At 37.5% G+C, this 23481-nt stretch overlaps 1 protein-coding gene across 5 annotated transcripts in view; it reads right to left on the reverse strand.

Moving 5' to 3' along the window:
- The window catches only part of EYA4 (EYA transcriptional coactivator and phosphatase 4), a 50059-nt gene extending 32015 nt beyond the window's left edge, over positions 1 to 18044 (reverse strand). For 2 of the 5 annotated variants that reach the window (XM_010574674.1, XM_010574672.1), the window contains exons 1-8: positions 17924 to 18044; positions 11296 to 11373; positions 5308 to 5374; positions 4408 to 4410; positions 3233 to 3375; positions 2948 to 3070; positions 1869 to 1948; positions 1310 to 1493 (exon numbers count right to left, since the gene is read on the reverse strand). In XM_010574674.1, coding sequence (XP_010572976.1) covers positions 1310 to 1493; positions 1869 to 1948; positions 2948 to 3070; positions 3233 to 3375; positions 4408 to 4410; positions 5308 to 5374; positions 11296 to 11373; positions 17924 to 18044 — 799 coding nt within the window. Of the gene's footprint in view, positions 1 to 1309; positions 1494 to 1868; positions 1949 to 2947; positions 3092 to 3232; positions 3376 to 4407; positions 4411 to 5307; positions 5375 to 11295; positions 11374 to 16682; positions 16752 to 17923 lie in introns of all 5 variants that reach the window. The other 3 variants (XM_010574670.1, XM_010574671.1, XM_010574673.1) reach the window with 3 other exon arrangements.
- Between the last annotated feature and the right edge of the window lie 5437 nt (positions 18045 to 23481).

The following is a 23481-nucleotide window of genomic DNA, read 5'->3' on the forward strand; positions in this document are numbered from 1 at the left end:
TCAGAGCCTAATCCAAACCCCAGTTTGCTAGTCTTTTTATAAATGCTCACGGTGTGTGGGTAAGGCAGACACTACCCACACTGCATAAGGGAAGCCAGTGTCCCTGAAAGAGATTGGTCTAGCAACACTGAGCCAGGCAGCTGGCAATTGATAACCTCTCCCATAGATGCTACACACAGCCTTCGTAAGCCACTAACGTTATGAATATATGACATAATACTGAACTAAATCTTTAAGAATGTCCTATATAATAGAAACAGTACAGGCAAGTGAGCATGAAAAGCAGGCTCTGTTCACCCAGTAAGGATACCACCCTCATCTGACAGTGGCTGTGAATTCCTAAACTATCCCACCAAGATCTTCATAGCTCTGCACTATACTATGCATAATTTCAACTACATAGTTTTAACTTTCCTTTACTTTAGTCCCATTTATATTAAGTGGGGGGAAATAAATTGGTGAGATGTTCAGGAACTTAGAAAACTAGCATAAAAAAAAAAAAAGAAAGAAATCCATATTAACATTTGTGTTTGCAGAACACACAGAATGGAGCAGGCAAATGACAGTGAACTGGGTTATAACGGTAATGAGCAAATGAAGAGCTGCCATTATCCAGCAGCGGGACTCTAAGAATAGAACGGTGCAACAAAATACTGTGTTGTAGTGGATGTGCACAAGAGGGCAGAGTTGGGCAGGCAAAGTGAGTCTCCTGAGGTCTCCCGAGAACGTTTTTTTGCAACATCAACTATTTCAATGATATTTTTTTAAAGAGACTTGTGCTAATAACCAATGGCTCTATTCTTAGTCACCTAAATTTGTGAATTGGCAACCATGGCTTGTATACATACATAAAGCCCATGTACTCTTGCTAGCATGACTGGGGCATAATTAAATGAACAACAGCATCTTGTTTTAAATTCTTCACAGCAATACTTCAGAACATGTAGCTGGATACAGGAATGTTCCCCTGTCAGTAACAGGAGAGCCCACTGAATTTTTATTTCAAAATTTACTAAAGGTTTGTTACTGTATGGTTGTTTTCAGTACTAACAGATCCCTACCAGACTGTTGTAACTTTTTCAGGCCTTCTCCTTACACAGACAACCATCTCAGTCTGCAAAGAGCTTTCTTTAACTAACAAACAAACTAGACAGGTTTCCTAACTAAACCAAAAAAAAGCTTATTTTGGCTGCTTTGCATGATAAAGTTTTCTGAAAGGAATAAGCTTAAAATGTCAATATTCAAACAAGGTTCATATGAAATCTTGTCTTTATACAAGTACAAAATAAAATATAAAAATTGTTTTCACCTGAATGTAGATCTGTACCTGGTTGACTAGTCAGGCCAGGGAGAGAGTCCTGTAACTGGTAGGTTGATGATGATGAAGAAGTGCCATCAGCCGTGTTGTTTGAGGTCATATATGCACCATATGTTGATGCTGAGTAATACTGTGCATATTGATTTTGGCCAAAAGCTGTGTATGATGGATAATCCTAAAAGACCAAATGCAGCAGAGTACTTAAGTAGAGTTAAAGTGATTTTACTATTAAGTATTCTAAATGTGCAATCATATGATTTTTGCAAGAGTTTTGGGGGTTTAGTTTAGATTTTTTTTTTAATTTAAGGATATTTAACATTAGTTAATTTAAGGATATTTACGAAAAGACTACAGGGAGGTTGCTGAAGTATTTAAGTGCCACAAGATGCACCTAGGCTTCCACTGGGATTTTACTCACTTTCCACAGAAAATAGCACTGAACCACAGTGAGTCTAATTCAACATAACAGATATAAATTAAAATAACATGCTGTCATTGGAGTTATATAAATCCTTCTGCAATTGACAAACAAAAATGTTAATATTCATACCTGTTGTGAACTACTGAAGTTTGTAGAATTTGAAACAGAATTGTTTGCATAAATAGTGGATGATGGTGTAAAACTAGAACCTAAAATTAAAAAATACAATTAACTGTGAGAACTTGCTTGTGAATCAAAATAGAATTCTGAATACAACAGTCCATGTTAAGATATAGATGAATCTGAAGAACAAACAACTTTTATTTTGTTTAAACAATAAAATATTGTAATGAAACTCTAAAAGAAATTAAATGCTACTTCCATGCATACAGGCATACATTCCTCTTCATGCTTTGCCAGGAAGGTATTGGCAGCAAGTCATTACACTGATCAAAAAAGCATTTTTCAATTTATTGCAGTGTCTCACCTGTCCACAAATATTGTTTTTCCCTTTTGCCTTCATTTCTATGTTCTAACACTTTAGAGTATGTTCACTTACGAAACAAAAAACTTTTCAAAGACTATTTTAATGATCCAGGTGTTTTTAATCGATCTGTAATGAGGAATGTCCTTGTTTTCAACATAAGTCAGATGATTCATATTGTAATTTGTAATATTTAAAAGATTAACCCTTGTATAAGAAGCTTAAAAATTATCCAAATAAAACAGGTTATCAATGACCAAAGGGTAATAAGTGAATTAATAATTGAATAATAAATGAAAGAATAAATATGAATTAAGGAGAAATTCTAACAAATTCTGTTAATCCAAAGAGAAACAAGTATCAAATGATGTCATGCTCAGAAACATGGAAACAAGGAAAAGTGATTTGTGTACCCTAATAAATAAAACAAATTCTTACAGTCCTGCCATGTGATTTTACCCCATTAAAAAATGAAGGTGCAAATAGGGACTGCATCGCATGACCAGATCTAAATTAACAGATGACCAAAATGAATACATATATGCATATTAGTACTGGAAGATAATACATAGCTTTAAATTTTAGAGGTAAAAGTAGCTGCCAATGATAAGCACACTTGCTGGAGTTCACAAAAATGAATGGAAAATACAACATAAATATGAGGGAAGAGGGCGCCATCGGCAGCAGCAGGATGGGATGAGCCCTGACGGTGGTGGCTACTCACCTGGCATCTGATAAGAGTAGGGTGTTTGGCCGGGCTGTGGGGTGGAAAACCCTGGGCTGTAACTGAGGCACCCACTCTGCAGTGGTGATTGGGTCTGCGAGAGCCCGCTTTCAGTCTTGATGCCTGGCAACATTACACCCAAATCTGTATAAGAAATTAATTTTCAACTGATTCTTTAAAATATTTTCTTACAGTTGGGAAAATAAAATAAAAAAGAAGCAAAAAACGTTCACGTCAGCATTGCTTTTACTTCTATTCAAGGTGAAGTAATAAGAGGTCAAATACCGTAAGTGGGCAAGCTGTACGGCTGTCCTGTCTGTGAGTAGGCTGTATAGACCGCTGGTTGCTGCATTCCTGAATACTGGGTTTGTCCGGCATAGGCAGACATTGTTTGAGCTGCTGGTGTAGAAAGAATGTGTGGATAGGGCCTAAATATTAGGAAAAATAGCATTACTGTGGCAACAAATACTTTGTATGTTGATTCAAGCAATAAAGTAAAGAAAAAGGTTTAAAGATGTCCAAAGGCAGTTCATTATTCTGCCAACTGTTCCTCTTCTGGGATTTGTTCCATCCCCCACTGAAATAAGCTGAAAACCACTCTGGTTCACATTCCCCAGGGCACAGTGAATATTTTGTGCTGTCCCATCGCTACAATTTAATTGTCAAGCTACTGTGTCCAGCTCTAGGTGGACTGTGCCATTGCTATATGGCTTTATACGAATTTGACCCCTTTCAGCCGAGATCGGTACGCTTAAATCAGAAAAGCCCCCATGCTGTTTTAACCCAGTGGAGGGAAACTTGGACTAGAAGAATAAAGAAAATACAGAGGTAAACATTAAAGCTACTACATTAAAGCCTCTGTGTACAGTTCTGCTTCAACAGACATCCAGCCTCTGGCTTCAATGGGAGATGGATCGTGCCCATTGAGAGCAGCATGAAAAATACTGATGGCAATACTTTGGTAACCAGATGGGCTTTAAATGTTTGGAAAATATGGGCTAGGGAAATAGAATGGAAATTAAAATAGTCTTTTATTTATGAATACTGGGGTTTTATAGAGAGATTGAATAAAATCAAGTTTAAAATTTTTGCCCTCCAGAATTGCAAAAACATACAGTGAAACATTTGTCTTGGATTGTTTTGTAAGTCAAGTAAGACTTTATGGACCAAGAGTTGAATAAACACACTCTGTAGAATTACGCTAACTGAAGCCTGGCCATTAAAAGCCATGACTAAATTTCATATTCTAATTTTTTTAAAATTTTTTCTTTCTAATTAGTTCAGTACAGTTGGCAGCAGTTACTATCAGAAAAGGATTACTCATTAATTTAGACGCCAAAAAATTACAACAGTAGATTAAAAATTCTATTAAACCTTGTAATGTATTTGGCCAACAGTATCTGATATACTTTGCCAAAACCTGTTTTAAGTGGAATGAGGGCTGTTCTTAGTTCGGACACCTACTTTCTGTATTAATAAATACTGGCTACCATGATACGAATGCAAATTTGTTAAAGAAACTTGAAAAAGCCTCATCAACTATAGTGTCAATGTTTTCTCTGCATCAGTCACACAGGTAGCTGTATCAAATACACAGAAACAAATAGATGGCATACTGGTATCAAGCACCCTTGTGTATAACACTGACTGTAGGACAAGCACACTAATAGACTGCCAACTGCAGCGGTTTCATATAACATCTTCAGTGCTTTTTCCTAAAGTTTCCACTCCTGGATTAATGTGATTGCCCAAGAGTCTGTCTTCCTCAAAAATAAGTGAAAGAAATTTTCTACTCCTAATAACACCCATTGGCTTAAAAACAATAATAATTAAAAAAAAAGAGATTGAAAGCTAAGCCAATTTATTTGATTTTTAAATCTTATGATAACGGAGAAGGAGGAGGAAAGGGTGGTTCATGACTGTGGAATGTCTGGAAGTGTTTGGCAATGTTGGTGCTGGGAGGGTCTGTGACAGGGTTACCCCTCAGTACGCATCCTGCACATGCAATTGTGATTTCTAAATATAAACTGTGTTCTTCAAAATATGCCTGTATAAATTGCCAGCACTGTTAAGATGCTGATGTCTGAGAATATAATAGTCCAATTTTTCCCTTCTGTTGTGTGCAGATATTCAAGGGTGTTTCTTGTGCAGCAATGCTGCACAGAGCAGGATCTTATTCTGCAACCACATGAGGAAAAAAAGAGTTGGAGAGAGAGCTATAATGGAGTCAGTACGGAGGCTTAAGTATTTTCATTTCTCTGTTTCTTCTGCTGATTAGCACTTGTTTGCAACAAACCACAGAACTGCCTATAGCCAAGGTCAATTCCCTATAAAAGACTAGAAGAGGTGCAGACACTAACTTGGAGGGATATATCTGTGGAGAGTACTGGTGCGCTGATCTTGGGCTGTAGCCACTACTTGTTATTACTGCAAAACAGAAAATAAGAGTACAGCAGTCAGAAACATCCTGAGACCAATACAGTCAAACAGTCTGAATAATAACACAGCAACGTTAGCAGAGAAGCTTATTGAAATGGACAGCTTTTCAACAAAGTAGATGTCATCTGAACTGCAACATCCTAATACAAAAATTTAAAAACTCCCAAATCATTCATTGTTGTACAGAACTCTTTAGCTGGTATGGGTGTGTTGTGTTTTTTTCAGCTTGACTGACATCTTTCTGAGTAAATTGCAGAGGCATATATTTCATACATCATCTATGATCCACACCCCATAGATCTTTCAAATTTGCAAGTTGTATTAAAATTGGTAGTTAAAAAGAATCTTATGATTTAACATATGGTATTGCATGGGATTGAAATAACATACACATACACATACTTTTAAAGTCTCACATTAACAAGTTTTATTTTAATACTGGACAGGAAAACCATGTTTTATATGGGTGTGGTTAATTTTAGTCAGCTTAGGTGATGTGGAAGATACAGGATTGACTACTAGAAAATAAATATGATTCCTTATCAACAGGCTGATTAGAACATATCCACTAACAACAATATTTTTATTTCAAAAGCAAGCATGAACAATCCTGTCCAGTAGCCATCAAAATTATATACGTCTATAATATTCACAGCTGTATTCTTCCACTAAAGTTAACAGAACAATAGTCATATTCCATTAAAATTTCATTCAGAAGCAGTGCTCAAGCTGGATTAATTCCAAGTGTTTGGAAGTTTCTCTTTCCTTTAGCCATCTGTCTTGACTAAGACAGATGTATTCCAAATATATGTACTCTAAAGTGTTGAACCAATCTCTTCAGAGCAAATCCATACTGGGCAAACATACAGAGTGTCTTTATTAGGCCATCTGCTGTTCATTCACTTTTCAAAAGATTAAAGTAGTACACAACGAAGCACTGGAATTTCTTTAGTCTAATCAATCATAGTTGTACTTCAAAGTGTACCCTCTTCCTGAGTTGTTCGTAATGGTAGTAGAAATGAACTTTCAGAATTATATAAGTGACAAATAGGTTTAGGTTCCTAACTATTTTATGAAACATGATATATTTCTACATTCAGGCCTAATTAATGTCTTTGAGACCTATTGCTTTGAACATATGCAGAACTTGATATTTTTAAAGCTAGTTTAAATGCATTTAGAACATGAAGGACTTAAAAGGAAAATACAGTAGAAGAAAAACAATTAGCTTCTTTTTTAAATGTGCAGTTGAGTATGGCTTGAAAATAAAGAAGAATTGGATAATAATTTTTGGAACATGTGCCACCAGATTTCATAAAAGAGTTGCTGATTGAAAAGATATTGAGGGTTTGCCTGTGATGGAAATCTGCTAAATTTAATTTTGTGTGGCTATTCTTTTTTTTTGAGATACCTTTCTGTGGTTTAAGCTCAAACATACATATGTTTATGTATACATAATGCATACAGCTATTCCCAGAGTTAGATGAACCTATAGCTGTATGTATCAACATGATCAGTCCACAGGACTCTAAAGGATGCTCTTTGTTATTTAAGGTTCGAAGAGTAACTAGTCTTCCCTGTTGTATCCCTATGACCTTTCTAAAGACAAGCAATACCTAACAGAGTGACCTTGGTGATTCTCAGGGCAAGGAATGTTCGTGATCCATTATCAGTTTATCGGACGTTTTTCCCCATACTGCTCCACTTTTTGTTCTGATCATTTGCTGGATGACAGCTCACTTGATTAATCAGTTTGGTTAAAGCACATTTACCATTCCACCACACATGATGCAAACTACAAAAAACTAATTACTGTTCATTTAAATCACTTGAGCTATAGAAACCTAATGTTTTTCAGAAAAAAAATGTCCTGTCTGCTTTTTTATTCTTTTTGCGTATACCTTATTTTATATATTCAGGAAGGAAATAAAATACTTTTGGAAGGTGTCTGGTTTTACATTTCCTTTTTTTTTTTTTCTTTAATTTCCCTGATGATACTGCTAGTTGTAGTGAAGAGGGAGAAAAAGAGGCAAGTGCTCCCAAAGTAAATTGTATACCTTTCAAACGAGAAAGTCTGTTCCTTTCACTCCTTCCCTGGTAGCTTGTCCCATCAATTTGTGCACTACATTTTAGACTGTGAGATGTTTGAGAAACACAGGGTGTAAGACCTACCATAAGAGAACATTATGACTGAGTAGAGCCTGTGGACTACGCCTGTATCTCAGAGATCAGATTCGTAATTCTAAGGGTTATCAAACTTAAACAACCTTCACTGCTGGATAGCCTCCTAACCTTACTTCTGAGGACTGTTGGTAATGGAGGAGATGGTGGAGGTAGGTTGTTATGGTTTTTTGTAACTGTGCCACTTTGTATAGCTATTTATATGAATGGGGCTAAACACTGGTTTATGTTGCTTGTATTAAAAACAAAATCAAAACTGTTTCTTCTCTGAAAAACTCAGATATTTCTAAGACTTCACTACTTGAATTTGCCAGAGGAATACTCTTGAGGGCAGGTATAAGGCCCTTGATTTCTCAAGTCTCACTACAGCGCTGAGGGCATATTCCAGTCCCCACTAACGCTGATTCACAGAAGGGACAAGAAGCTGACAGCCAGCTCTTTACCAGTTACCCTGTTAGCTCTACTGGCCAATGTGGCTGTGGAGAATTTAACTGACCATAAAATGTTCTGATCGCATGTGTTGCATTCAGTATATTAACAGAGGCTGGAATTTTGTATTTTTTCATTACACATCTGGAAAATCCTGTGCGAAGAGGTTAGGTTAAAAGGATCTCATTTAAATAACAAATCACAATGTCTACACACAAGGGGACCACGTAGGTTATACAGCAGTGGTGTTTCCTAACTTGACCTTTATATTCTTCAGAAATTGTTTTCTCTATCCTTTTTGTGTGTGATAAATACTAAGTAAAAAGGATGATGAGAACTTCAAACGTCTCTCTCTCCACTCCATTAAAGCGATAAACAGTTCTCAAATTAATCCAGTATTGTAAGCAATATAAACAGCAGAAGGCACGCGCTCACAGTACAGCAGCTGCAGCAAACTCAGAGCGTATGAAAATGCGCCGTCCAAGGCTGTTCAGCTCCCCACGTCCTGTGAATACCCACCCCAATGGGAGTCTGCTGCAGGACCACAAAGCTTCACATCAAGTACACCGGTATTAATTGCCAACTGCATTCTTGGAAGAAAGAGGAGGAGGAAGAGGGGTGCACGAGGTGACTGTCCACCTGGCTAACCCTTGCTAAGAGGCACAGTTTCTCCCAGGGGCAGCTCTGCAGGACAGTGGAACCGGGGCCCTGAGGGTGAGCTGCAGCCCTCAGCAGGAGCTGGCCCAACGGCCTGGGCAAGACCACCGTGGCACCTGTCACTCTAACTTCAAGAGATCTATGTGCTTTATTTTTCAGCTCATCAAACAAAACCCGGGGTTCATCACAGTTACCTGTGAAGCCTAATCCGTGCCTCCTGCCCTAGACCTTGCACAGCCTGTTTCACCATCACCTTGCATGTTACAGCTGGCCATCAGGGACAGAGCGGCCTACTTTACACCCCACAGGGCTTGTTCAGCCTTCTGCTCAGCTCCAGGACGTGTCAGGGGCTTTGACTGCCCTTGAAGCATGGAAATCAATTATAATGGGTAGAATATTTGAAAGAGAGGATTTCTGCATGGCAGATTCTCAAAGAGGTCTCAGCACCAGGAGTTCTCTTTTCACGCATGTCATATTTCATAAAATATTTAATAACATACCTAAATCCTTCCCTACGCAACAAAGCATGCTTGAGTCCTTCTGACCCACGCTCGTGTAAGACAGAGTAGGTAACATTCCTGCTAGTGGCCTATATGTCCAGGCATCCTCACGAAATGAGCTCACAGGTGCTCTGAAAGCCGCAGGAAAGTACTAGCATTATCACTTTGTCATAGTTGGGAATAACACACGTGTGTAACTGATTATTAGGAAAAAACAAACTGTTCCATGTTGGGCTTTGCTATGCATTGTTTTCAATTGCAGCTGGTTTGTCTGAAATTATGTCTTTCTACTAGTCAGTATTTATTGTCTTTGGCAACCCATTAAACTTCCCAAATAACCAGTTAGGTTAAAAGTCAGAGAAATACGTTTTTGTTCAGTTTTTGTTGTTCTTTAGCACTTCTTCCACAACCAAATGGTCCAATTGGCAAGTACCAGTAAAAGGCAAGTGTGAAAGTAATGGATTTACTCTTTAGGAAAGGCTCAGTGCATTATCAAGGCAGCTCTGCGTCTCACTCTGATGATGAAGACTGCACATCACCCCGACAGGCAGGTTATTGATTTCCCACTGTGAATGACCATACTCATTTAGTACTTGAGCTTCTGGCCTAAACTGACAATCAGGTTCATATTTCTTTTGAGTATGCAGGTGGCTAACAGACAAAAATGATTGTGTAAGGCTCAAATTCCTGCCTTTTTTTGGAGGCACCAATTGTTTCCGAATCTCCTAAGTGTAGAGATCTCAACACTTCTTTTGAAATTAGTGGAGGCTAATGGGCGAGTGGCACCTGGGGAAATCAAGCTGTTACTTAGATACCTAAACCTGAGTTGGAGGCTGCAATTTTTGGGAACCCTTCATGAAAAAGTCACCTTAGCCATGTTTTACACAAGGCATCCTAACTCAGATGTCTTAAATACACGGCAGAAGCTGATAAAATTTCACCAACAATGACAAAAAACAATGACATATAGTTGAACATTTTATAATCTGTAATTATTACTAATAAAATTTTAGGATAGAGTAACAACAGAGTGAAAAAGAAAAGCTAATTTTTAGCCAAGACTATTAATTTTTTTATGGAACTGTTGGACTTTAAGTTGATGGGGTTCCTTTCACTATAATCATAATGAGGATGTTTCCATTTTTTCTAATCAGAAATAGTATACGCTTGCTTTACATCTCACAAAAGACCTTTTCTTCAGACACTAAATTTGTTATAAATACTTTTCTGAATAACCAAATTTAGAGTATATCTGCATTTACTGATGCCTAAAAAACAATTCCAGAAACATACACTCAATTTTTAAAACATTTTCATTACAGAGAAACATTGTGATTTCCAAAATATTTTAAATAGGGCTTGATGACCTAAGTCTACTAAAGTAATAGTAGTATCAGTGTGGATTGGCAATTCCAGGCTTCAGTGGCATTTCAGTCAGACCATCACTGAACTGGTATTTTCAGATGCAAAATTTATTCTTCCCGCTCTCCTTGTTAATCTTACTATTAGCAGGATTCAGTTTAATGATTACAAGGCATATTATCTGTACTTTTCCACAGTTCACCTTTTAATAATTTATAGGAATCTACTTAAAAATTGCTGTTTGTTTGAATTTTTTAAGAAGAAGTAACTGAAACTTATGATTGTTTAAAGTAAAATATAGACTTTATTTTCATGGAAAGACAGTAGCTTATGGCAATTTGGTCAGTGTTTAAACTAACACACTGCTCATAGGAATAAAAAGATTAGCACTGAAATATAACCCTTAAGATTTTAAATTTCACAAATTAGAATGGCTGTTACAAATACAATCCATTTTTTTCTGCCTAAGATAGTACAAGACTAACACTGAAAAAATCTACAGTACAGTAGCAACATTATTACTATAAGATTTTTGCATACAGTAATCGTCTTAGGCATCATTAAAGCTTCTTTAAGATCATAGCTCATGAAAACTGTGAATTTTCATTTACAAAAATGAAAAAGCTATTATTATTATTATGATGATGATGATGTATTAAAATGTTACTTTATTGTAGTTTTTTAAAGATTGTTTCCATGCAGTGAAATGTTTATTAGTCAAGGTTATTAAATGCTATATTAATGTGCATCTAACAATACGTGATCTTATTATGGCTTTACCTGACCCAGTAAAAGTGTCAAGCGATCCATCTCCAGTTGTAGTTGTTGTTTCACTGCTGTTCATGGGTTCTGTTTTGACTGCAAGAAGAGACACTACATAGAAGAATAAGTAGACATGAGATTTTACTTCTAAATTTATATTGGAGTCCTCATGCCAGTCTCACTACTGGTAGTCCAGCTAGAACAAGCATGCGATGCAACAGCTTCGACCTTCACTCTACCACTGTATTGAGACAATCTGTACTTGCTCTGTCTGGAATGGTCATGTATCTACATAGCTTTTTATCTGTGCATTTGTCTATCTATTGGTTTTAGCAACTGGGATATCTTCTGGGGAGACTTCAACCTAAATCTAATTGATTCTAACAATTCCCTAAGAGAAGCAGAGAGGAAGGAAACATTAGCTGTCAAGGGATGTAGCACATAACAAAAATAGTTTTGCCTGACAAGTGAAACAATAATAATATGGTTTCATGCTCATATAGAAGCAAATTACTTTCACAGTGTCAGCATTCTGCCTTTCCCCTTCCCCTTTTACAGAGTCTGTGGGGGGCTTTTTGATCTAGGTCACCAGCAAGCAATTTTCCATACATGAAGAGGGAAGTTTAAAAGAAAAAATAGCAAAAGAACTAGGGTAGGACACAAATGACAGCCACGACAAGTCAGCTTCTAACTCAGAGATTACCAAACATTTGGGTCCACTCTGAACTCAGATTATTTCTTAGGGATCATCATGTGCTCTTACCATCCAAGCTATAACTGAAAGCACCACAGAGGTAATCTGGATTTTACAATTTAATGTGTTACCTGAACAGACCACCTGGTGTGGACTTTTGTAATGGAGTTTGGGAACTACCCTTCTAATTGACGTGGTAAGAAACAGCGGTGCAGAATACACTGCAGCTTTTATGAGATGTTTGACTGGCAAACGTGGAAACCCTCAACATGTTATCATAATTCCTTTGTGAAGGTCAGTTAGAGGTGCGAGTGAGCGTTTATCACGTATATATCAGCAATTTGCTTATAGATACCACAGGACTGGTCGCTGCCCGGGGGCGTGAAGCGCAGTGGCAATGAGGACCTGCACGGGCCACTACCGCAGTCGTACGCCAGGTATTGAAGTTCCAAGGACACAGCTGGGATTTGTGGAGAAACCTTCGCTGTGACAGCCAGGCTGGCAGGGTCCCCCCCAGCAGGTCTAACATATGCCAAGCAAACGCAGTCTCTGCCAGCTAGTTACCTGACTCCTCTGAGGGACACCAGCTAAGCTGACCAAAGCTCTCGTCTGTCAACATCACTGCATCCACGTTTGACTTCACTGGCAATAGTAAGGGGAGGAGGGCATTTCATGTTCTGAGCTGGCAATGTATTTACAAACTATGGCTCAGATTCAAGTCACCTAACTTAGGCATAAAAAAGGTGCATAGTAATCTCCGTTTATGTTCAGTCGAGAAAGAGAGGTACTTCAGAGGGCGATTCAGTCCGAGTACAGCCTGAGCTGCCCTCGAGTTCACCATCCCTCTTACAGTCTGTAGGGGAAAAGGTGGTGGATGAGCTAAATAAAGGATTTGGGTTTTTTCATGGGAAAAATGTCCCAAACAACACCTACAGAACCACTCTGCTATTCCTCCCTGTGTCTGTGAGCACCACCAGGAGCTCTCCGGGAATTTCACAGCTACCAATACGGCCACCTGGGACGGCCCCTGCGTGAGTTACCTCTCCTACAACAGCACACCCGAATTCCAGACACACTGCTTAATGGGTCTGACTTCAGTAAGTCAGATGGGATGCTGCAAATGTGTACAATTGCACAGGTGGCCTACACTGAATTCAAAGGGATGTCTGTTTAGATCAAGTAGGCAGCATTTGAGAAATGGGGATGTATTTGTCTCTGTGCCAGGGAGAGTGCCTTGCAGTGTCGCCAGTGCCCCAGTGCTAATCAAACCAAGTAGCACCTTCTTACGCAAGTTATACAGTTGTATCTTTCCCTTTACTGTGCGAGATTAAAAAGTATTTGAATGTGCATCTTTTAAATGTAAACTTCTTTTCATTATAATTTCTCTTTAGTAAAAATGCCACACCCATATATTCTCCCTGCAAGCAGCAGGATATTAATTCAATATGAAATCATCAGGGAAGAATTTTAGCCACATTTTTTTCAAGCTGCTGTGCACTCCTTGTCATTTTGTTGGCTATTATCTTCTCATTTAAAAAAAAAAGGTGTGACAAAAACTACACAAAATGAACAAAGTCATTCGGAAGAGTAATCAATCATTCCCACTTCTCTATTTAGATGAGAAAGATGTGAACTTATTCTCATCAGATCAATAAAATATACATCAAGAAAAAGCTTAAGGGTCATTTGTCACAAAATGATTGCCTCCACTGAACCTCAGGCCTCTCAGTCATGTGGAACATTTATTGTTCCCTGAAGCGTGAAAAGTAACTAAATTAATTTGTTTTCTGATTACAATATAGAGATGTCTGCATTTATTTCAGTAGGAGAATGAAAAATCATACTAAGTTGGAAAGATCTGTATTTTCCCCTCTGCAGATCTTCCTTTGGTCATATTTTACTTTATAAGATGCATAGCTCTTCTCTGCAGAGTGTGGACATTTACCTACATGAAAAAACTACTTTTTAGTACCTTTATCTCTTTCTGTTCAAGAAGGTATTTGACTATTGCCCATACCGAGCTACGAAACTGTGTTCAGTATTGCATCCAGACAGACACTCCAGTATGTGCCTAACTGTTTTATTTAACACAAACTTCAGTAATGATTTGAAATGTTTACTTTAGAGTCATGTCTAGTTCTGGTTAATGCCAGCTGCAGTGCACTTCCATCACCACCAATAGTCACCATCTTTCTCTCTCCCTGTCAAGCAGAAAAGAATCTAAACCAAAAGAAACTCTCTCATGTACTTAACTTGAGGAAAAACACCATATTGGCACTGTGTTTTGTTGAAAAATATATGTAGAAAGTATTTTTATATGTGCTTGATTTTAAACAGTTCTACTTTTTTACATTCAGATGTTATCACAGTAAGGAATTCATCAAGGTCTTTCCTCAGTGTAGCTAGAGTTGGACTATTATCTTTCTTTCTTTCTGTTGCATGTCATTAAACCAAGAGGGGAAAAAGCACAGAGTTAAATGAAAAAAAATAAAATAATTCTAACAACAGATCAGAAACCCAGGAACATTTAACGCTGAAATGAAAATAAAAGCACAGAATCATCCCTGTGTTTCCACATGCAAGATAAAGCCTGGCTCTGATACTACTATGGCAACTGCTCTAGACATAATGCAAAGACTTAGGGGTTTGAACCAGCATTTTGGATAAATACTTTAAAGACTATACATTTAATATTCTGTTTTTTAAACTGTGGATTAGTTTTAATTTTTTTTCTCATATTGAAAGAGTAAAAACAAAATGAAAAGCAATCTCAAGCTGGAAATACATCTGAGTGTGGCTAACAGTGAAGGCTGCACATGCTCACAGACTAGACCTACCACAATTGTCACGGGCTGGGGCGTATGATGTCCAAGGACAGACAGAAGAAGCTAGGCTTGTTCTGTCCTAGGAAGAGAAGGCTGAGGGGAGAGCTAATTGCTGCCTGCAGCTATCTAATGGGAAGGTGCAAAGATGACAAAGGACAACGGCAGACTCTTCTCAAAAGCCGCCCTGTGAAATGACAGGAGGCAACAGACACAAGCTGCAGCAAGGAAAAAATCCAATTAGATGTAAGAGGAAAATTCTTCACCGTGAGAATAGTCAGGCTCTGGGACAGGTGCCCAGAGAGGCTGTGGCACCTCCAGCTCAGAGATACTCAACACTCAACTAGACACTGCTTTGAGCAACATGATCTAACGGCAAAGTTGGCCCTGCTCTGAGCAGGGGTTGGCCCAGCTGACCTCCAGGGATCCCTTCCAAACGGCATTATTCTAAGACGAACTCAGAATACAGCTCCCAACAGGCCACAGCTTCTATAATATAAGTTCTTTATTTGATGAAAGGACTTAGCAGAGCAACATGACTACTACTCTGCAACCTCTTTTTTTCCTAAATAACCTCTCTATGTTAAGGTCTGAAAATGAACACGGAGTTTTAGGGGCAAGATATGCTACTACTGTGCATGAAGCAGGACAAGCAAGTGCAATAACTATTAGAGCAAACAAGTCTGACTAAAAGCTCATGTAAAACATTGGCTTGTCATAGGAATGATTTTCCTCTTTCTTTTAGCAAGCCTTAAGGGTTTTCCAAGGAATATACTCAACTAGATGCACAGATATAAACGTTCTACTGCCTATGGAAAATCAGATTTAATGCAAGTAATGCAAGGTCTTTCACATTACGTTTCCTCACTACTGATAATTACTACTGAAATTATTACTTTCCACATTTATCTGAACATGCTGAACAGTTAACTGAGGTGACAGACTAAGTTAGCTCAGTCCTTCCTTTAAACTTAAATTCTTGTAATTGAGCAGAAGCATTCCCATGGAATCAGTTATTCTAGAGCAAATGATCTTTTGTGCTCAAGTCTGAACTTTTTTTTTTTTTGGTAAATACTCTCTGGATATGCGGCTTACAAATGGCAAGCTAATTCTGAGGGGTTTTTGAGATCTTCCTAACTTTAGTCCAAACCTGTACAGCTTAAGCACCTGTGTAATGGCTTGTAGAGAGTCATGGTGACACATGTTTACACCTACGATTAATTCCATATGTAATGCAAGTGTCACATATATAATTATTATTAATCATTATAACTCATAACAATTAATAATACATGAGAGAAAACTCATAAATGAAAACAACAGCTTGGAAAATTTGGCCAAATGTTTGTAAGGTGGCAAGTTACATGTAGTAGCACGCTAGACATAAGCTTTAATTAATAACAAAAGCAGTAGTAGGAAAGCAGTAGTAGGAGTAGTAATAATGTCAACCTTGATTTGTGCTCAGGTAATCATGCAATGTTGTACCTAAAAATAAAAGAAAAACAAATGGGCACTCTGTGGAAAATCCATTGGTCTGACTTCCAGCAATGCTGACCACTGGCAGTTCCCAGCAGTGTTGACCACCACGGGGCAATCCCAGTCTCTCAGAGCATGTAGACAGTGAAGCTAATTTTAAGTGGGTTAAATTCTCCTTGCTTATCAAATGACTCGCAAAGTGTGGTAAGATAACTATTTATTGCAACTTTCTACCAGTTTTCTGGCTGTGGGAAAGGCATCTGAAAAGGGGTGGAAAAAGAGGGGTGGGGAAAAAAAAACCAGAAAATGTTCAAACAGCATAACACAAGAACAGAGCAAACCAAGAGAGATGTTACACAGCAGTCACGGAGGCACACCACCACACACATGCACTGTACCAAGGTCTCTCATACTTGTTGCAGAAGAGGGAGTACTGCAACTCAGCAACCAGTCTGCAGTGTTTAACACAGTCATGTTGTCTCCTGAGAACAGGAATGGTATAACGGTTCATTCTCCCAATGTCTGTTCAGTGTACATAATAGTCTTCAAGGCAAGTATTCGAGCCAAGTCTTTTACCGGCATTGTATTGTTTTTATAAGTATTACTTTAACTTATTTGTTTATGCAAGTATAATACAGAGGCATCTAGTTATTAGTCTTCTTTAATGATATGCTTGAAGTTTTCCCTTCTCTTTTCGCTGGAATAAGTATTCTATGTAAAAATATAAATAGGTTGAACCTTAATGGTTCAGCCCTTCTCTGCAGAGCTCTGTTACCCTCACAGGCACATACACTTTTTATTGACATTGACAGATTTTTTTTTTTAAATAGGGATAAGTGACTAAAATGCTTTACATTGTGGCCAGAAAGAACAAACTACATTTTTTTTCTTGGTGCCAACTGTTAAAAAAGACAGCAATGTATAAACTCCAAAAAAGAGGGCTGAAACTCTAGCTTGACTTGTATCCACGGTGTCAGTCTCATGGACACTAATGGGAACAAGACTCCATCTCAGAATGTGGTACCCTGCCTCCCACTGCTCCAATACAGCTATGGCAGAATCTATTATCTGAAAGCATTAGAACGTCTGTGTTGTAGCTGCATGGTAGTGCTGTCCCTACAGTAATAGGGATAGAGCAGTAATAAACAGTTGCTTTTGAGGAAAATCTAAAACTCTCTTTATGACAAACTTTCACTACCTGCCAAGAAGTGGAATTAGCATATTCATCAAGTAAAAAAATTACATAAGCCTAGTTTTGATGCATTTCTTTTGACAAAGCTTTGAAATGAACCTAAATGGGTGTAGCTCATGGTATAAAAGTAAATTATTACTCAGCAATGAAGTGCAACACGGAAAATGCAATCTATTTCAAGTTACCAACAGGTATAACCAAATCTTTAACACTTTGTTCAAATCAATCATTCCAAGATTTTCCTTGTTTCACCTTTGCACAGTTCTGCCTCTTACTTCAGTTGGTGCAAATCGAAGAAATGCTGTTGGAATTAGTAGATTTACACTGGTATGACTGGCATTTTTTCATAATTCTTGCTGGGTTTATAAATGGGTTTATGCTCATCCTTGAAATTATGTTAAAAATGCATATGACTAGAAACTAGACAAAACTTTCTATGTGCCAGCAGTGTCTTATACCTACCTCCTGTTCCATTTGTTGTAACCGATGTGCTACTGAGATTAGGTTTATCCAGTTTGGAACTACCCGGCGCATCACTACTTCCAACAAGATTATGAGGACTGGCTAGATCTTGCATTTCCATAGACCTGTTAAAGAAGAAGGTGACAGTATTTAAATGCATTGTGATACTATCTATAATAATCTGCTTTTTCTAAAACAACTTTTTTTACAAGGAGAGTTTGTAATGCAGCCAGATGAACAAATCAACACAGGTTCCTTTAAGGCCGTCTTTGCTTTTTACCAAACCTAGGAAAGTAGCTAGTAATTTGATGTGAACAGCAACAATGCCAGTATTTTTCACTTTTCCTTTAGGTATTATGGAGTAAATGACACAGGCTTACAAACCTGCTCAAAGAGCTTGTAAAAGATATGCATGAGGGAGTGCATATATATGGATGGACAGATGGAGGGATAAATGGATAAATGCACATATATAGGTATTTCTTAGAAGAAAACAGAAATTAAGTGAAATGTCAGTTACTACACAAAAGGCCAGAATAAGAACTTCTGCCTCCCATTATCTGTATTCCAACCACCAGCAGTCACTGCATCCACACTAAATCATAGCAACAGACCATACAGGTGAATGAACAGAACTTTCAGGTACATCTGCAATATTCTTCACTCTTACAAATGCATATATTCTTACTAGCTCACTTGATTTTTTTTCCTTCTAAGTAATTTCTAGGAAACTTGCAAAATTTCAAGTGGATTTAGACTGCAATGGATTTCAGCATCACAGTTATACTGGGGGCCTGTGGACGGCTTTCATTCAGTGACAACAGATCTGCCTTTCTCAGACAAACCAGACAAGGAGCATTTCTTGTTAGACCGGTAATTGCAATCCAATTTGCGGTGTGTGCTTGTCTATTCCTTGCTTCATTTATAAATTAATTACACAGATTTTTTCCCCAAAGAAACATTTTTGCTATATATAAGCAAAGTTGCCAGCTCATCTGCAACAGGAGAACCATTTAGCATATGCATACTACAAAGGCCAACAGAATGATTGTCTTACAGAGCTGTAAAAGCTCAATTACATTGTAGAAGACTGAAATGGCTAGGAAAGAGATGAACAGTTGGGATAGTTCAGTAAGAATAACTGCTGCTGTATATTCATATTCTGACCAGGAAAATCAGTGGCAAATCATTAAGTTAACAACCAGCATCTTAAGTATTTATTGCAAGTTTCACTTTGAAATTGCCTATCTTCTGTTCGCCACATATCCTGCTCAGGGAAAAAAACCAAACAAAATCCCACCATCTTTCCATCAAATATGGGTCTGCTGTCTGAATCTGGTTTTTTACTCCAAGATAAGGAAAAGAAAAGAACCCCACAGAATTAAAATGTCTCCCATTTTGAGCTCCTAGTTCCATTGATCTGGATGCTTTAGCTTGCCTCTCATTGCATTCATTTAACCCAAGACACAGATTCAGAGCTTTCATGTCTTGAATATGTTCCAGGAAATGTAGGAAATACTATATCTCAACTGGGAAAATGCACCAAGGCCTTACCCAAAGGCACACAAAGCAAAGAATCTTATGTATTCCAGTAAACGCTCAAATCAAGCCTGAGATGCACTGATACTCCACGGACAGGGCAGCCTCCCCAGCAGCAGTCTGGATGAGCAGGGGAAAACTGATATTGCAGGAGGCCATGCATCAGCAGGTAAGAATTTTATAGCCATATTCAAGGAAATGCAAAGGCATAAACTGAGATTTGAACTGCCTTGACCCCAATTTCTTCATCTAATTGTATATGCATTTCTACACATCTGTCAGCAGTGCATTATATTTATTGTCTACTGGAAATGTGATCAGTGTTAGATGAAATAAAATGAACTCAAGTGGTTTACTAGTCCGTCAGTTTTTGTTTAGTAGTTTTTGTACAAGGATAGCAGCTAAAGGTTAAAAAAAGTCTGTGAGTTTCCATCTTGTATGTATTTAAGGGAGCAGGAGAATGCTACACAAAATAAACAATGTGTGTTTCATTGCATATACAGTGTAATACTCCCCACGTGTTCACTTAGCAGTTTAAGTGTCATGATTTCCTGTTCAAGTACGATCAGCCCACAGATACCTAATGGGCAGTTCTAGCTTAGAAAGTTCACATGTGCTTTTTTTCTTGTTTAGCATGAAAATGACAATAATTTCTTTTCAGACAGGCACATATCATGGCCACAGATGCAAATGCTTCAGCAATATTTCATAAGAAAAGTCACTGATTTACCTAGCTAGTGTGTTTAAGAAGTATCCATCTTAAGCACTTTTCATACTCAAATGAAATCAGATTATCTTAATCGAATCAGATTTTCTTAATCAGACAACTAAGTCCACTGATTTTCATTTGTCTGGCAAAGAACATAAACAATCAAACTTTGTAAAAGGAATAGTTTTTGTTCCATACCTTCATACCAAGACTTTTGTGCAGAAAAGTATTTTATTCAGCTTATATTTGTTTTCCACAGTAAATGGCATCCCCAGTCCACAGACACGGCAAGTTAATCAACTAATACTATTTTAAAAGTAGTGCATTTACAAATAGACATTTTCTCTGCATGAGTAAAAGACATCTTGCATTTATTGGTAGTCTATTAAGGATAAAAAGGATATCCAAACCAATAAAAAGTTTCACAAAACCATGTGTATACATTATACTTATCCTGGGTGCTCTTTCCTGTGTTAACAAGTAAGGGGATTATTTTAATATATCCCTATGTGATTTATTTATTGAAGTGTACGTTACCCTCTGTGTAACAGATGTCATTCAATTCACCTTTCTGGATGTGTTTAGTGTACCTTTAGCCTAAAAAATTCTCAGAAAGATGTAACAGACCTACTAAAATCTTACAGTTTCAGTCAATGGAAGATTCAGGAAAAATGCTTAATAAAATGGATGAAATAATTCCAACATCTTGAATTCATTTTGTCAAACTAAATGTTTATCAGAGTCCTGCTTTCACTGACTTAATCAGAAGCAGGTTTGGGTTCAGTATGTGTTTTCCTGCACTGAAAAAAGTAAAAAAGAGTGATCTCCAAAGGACCAATTAATACTTCTAAGTTTATGCAGTTATTTATTAAAGACTGTTTTCTAGTAAATGCAGTGTTTCAATTTAGACAGAATAAAGCCTATTGTTAGACCTGCTTAAAAACTATATCATACAACTTCATTTTCCATTTTTTGTTTCTCTGCCAGGCAAGTAACTGTTTGAGCTTTAGTCTTCCCCCGCTTGCATTGTCTCAGACTACTTTTTAGGGTAATGAAGTAAAATGCTAAATTGATCAAAAGATGAATTTTGAGAGGAAACAGATTACTTGGTAAGAAGATGTTTTAATTTTCTCTTGACTGTTTGTTTGAAGAACGTTAGTGTGATTCCAAGCTCCCGAGTGAAAACCTGAAACCTGGCAAGACGGATTTGTCTTTTATTCTGCTTTGGCTACACTTTAAGTCTTTGAAAATTGGTATTTGCACACGCTTAGTGGATCATTTTAGAGGCTTACTGGAAAAGTCTCTAAAACATCCCATTTCACGGAACAGTCTCCCGGATCCCGGTGGGCTTTAACTCCAACCTGCATGTGGACAATACTACCAAACTGCAGCAGGTTTGTATCAAAAAGATGGCTGTGCCTCATTCCTGGGCCTTCCACATTAGAGCGCATTTCGTTCCCTGTCTTGAAGTGACATCTTTCAAAGTTTAACCTATGTTCAGAAGCGGGTTAAGGAACAGCATCCAAAGAGAGAAATTTGCCGCCCCCCCCCCCCCCCCTTTACAAAAGCAGCTGATCAGAACTTGCGATGCACCCCGGACCACCGAAGCGCACAGCCCAGCACCATAACCCAGCCTTGCGTAGGCAGGTTTAAGTATGGCTAATTATGATTGCCCAATCTGACAACTGCATCGCTGTATTTCTGTATAGCTTTTGCTCAAGCCTTGCTTCTAAGGATTGTGTTTTTAAAAGACCTGTTTTTTTTTTTCTTTCATTACAATCACTACCTATTTGTGCACTGCTTTTCTTCAGCAGAATTAAAATCTATTTCCAAAAAATCTGGGTTTTTATAACTCTGTTATCCATTTGCATTTCCAATTAAACTATTATAAATGTGGACTAAGAGCTGGGTCCTTCCACAGCTTGAAACTCTATTGATTATTCATGAATTTTACAAGTAGATCATATTTAGATAATTTTCTTCTTTAAAGAGATCATGTTTTAAAATGCAAACTTTTTGCTACATAATCTACTTTTACTATATTTCAGACTTTTTTACTAACAAGATTGAAAATATGAAATCATTCAACACAGATTTATAAAAGAATAAATATTCAAATGTGAGAACAAACTACTTCAAATCCTAGCCTAGCCAAACATTTTACAAATACTAATTCCTCACTGTGCAGAATTAGCAACAAATCCAAAATAAAAGAGAACTGAAAGAAGGACTAGCTAAAGGCTATTTAAAATTGAATAATTTAATTTAGTTTATAAGTTAATTAGAACCAAAATTTTAAAAAGGCCTTTAAGAGATTTTTCTTTTAAAAATTCTTTGATAGGAAATTCTCTACATAATTTTCTTTAGCAGAATCTTTGCTAAACTTCACTGAGGCAAAAATCCACATTATCTGGGGGTGTTTTGATTAGCTTCCCCCCTGCTTCTCTCACATCTCTCCTGTTGTAACCCCAGTTCTTACATATCCCAAACTTTCTCACAGAAACCCGGAGCCTTGTCCAATTAAGATGTCGGCTACCTTAGAGCTTCTGAAATTAAACAAACAGGGAATTTCCCTTTATTTAAAATTAACTTTTAGAGCAATATGAAAGCTGGGTAACAGAGCTGTTCAGACTCAGCTGAATCTGTTTCCTACTGCTGTCAGCTCAGCTCGCTGACCAACTACACAGTTTTAAGGACAAGTGGGGTGGGGTTTTTTCCACTTCCCATAGAATTTTTTTTAGCCAGATCTTTCAGCCATGTTCCCAACATCAGTAGCAAGCCCACCTCTCTTCCACATGCAGTCTGAACTAGCTCATACAAGCCTTTCACTCTGACAAAAAAAATTAGAATGGATGCACATATACAAATGTCATTAGTCCAATAAAGTCTACAGAAAATCTGCAACAGTTTAAAACAATCAATAACAATAGATACATCATATTTATAGAGGGTTTTTCCAGGTTACTTTTTTTTTTGAAAACTGTATTTTACACAGTACATTCACAGTGAGGCCAGGGATTTTTCATGTTTACTTGCACCTACACAAACTGTAAACAATGCAGTTAAAAAGAAGTTACACTAACCTGTTAACAGTCCCCAAAGACTACAGTGGGCAGTAAGAAAAAAGGTGGAGAGAGAGGGATTCTGAATGATGGACAGGTGTCCAGCGAATATACACATGCATACAAATACATGTACACTAACACCCAGCTACATACAAACTTTTAAGAATTCTTTGGTGCTAAATATCCACACACATACCTGTGTATAAGCGTATAAATACACAACAAAAAAATTTTCAACATCTTTC

This window comes from Haliaeetus leucocephalus, unplaced genomic scaffold (assembly GCF_000737465.1).
Source record: "Haliaeetus leucocephalus isolate CR32 unplaced genomic scaffold, Haliaeetus_leucocephalus-4.0 Scaffold450, whole genome shotgun sequence".
NCBI lineage: Eukaryota > Metazoa > Chordata > Aves > Accipitriformes > Accipitridae > Haliaeetus > Haliaeetus leucocephalus.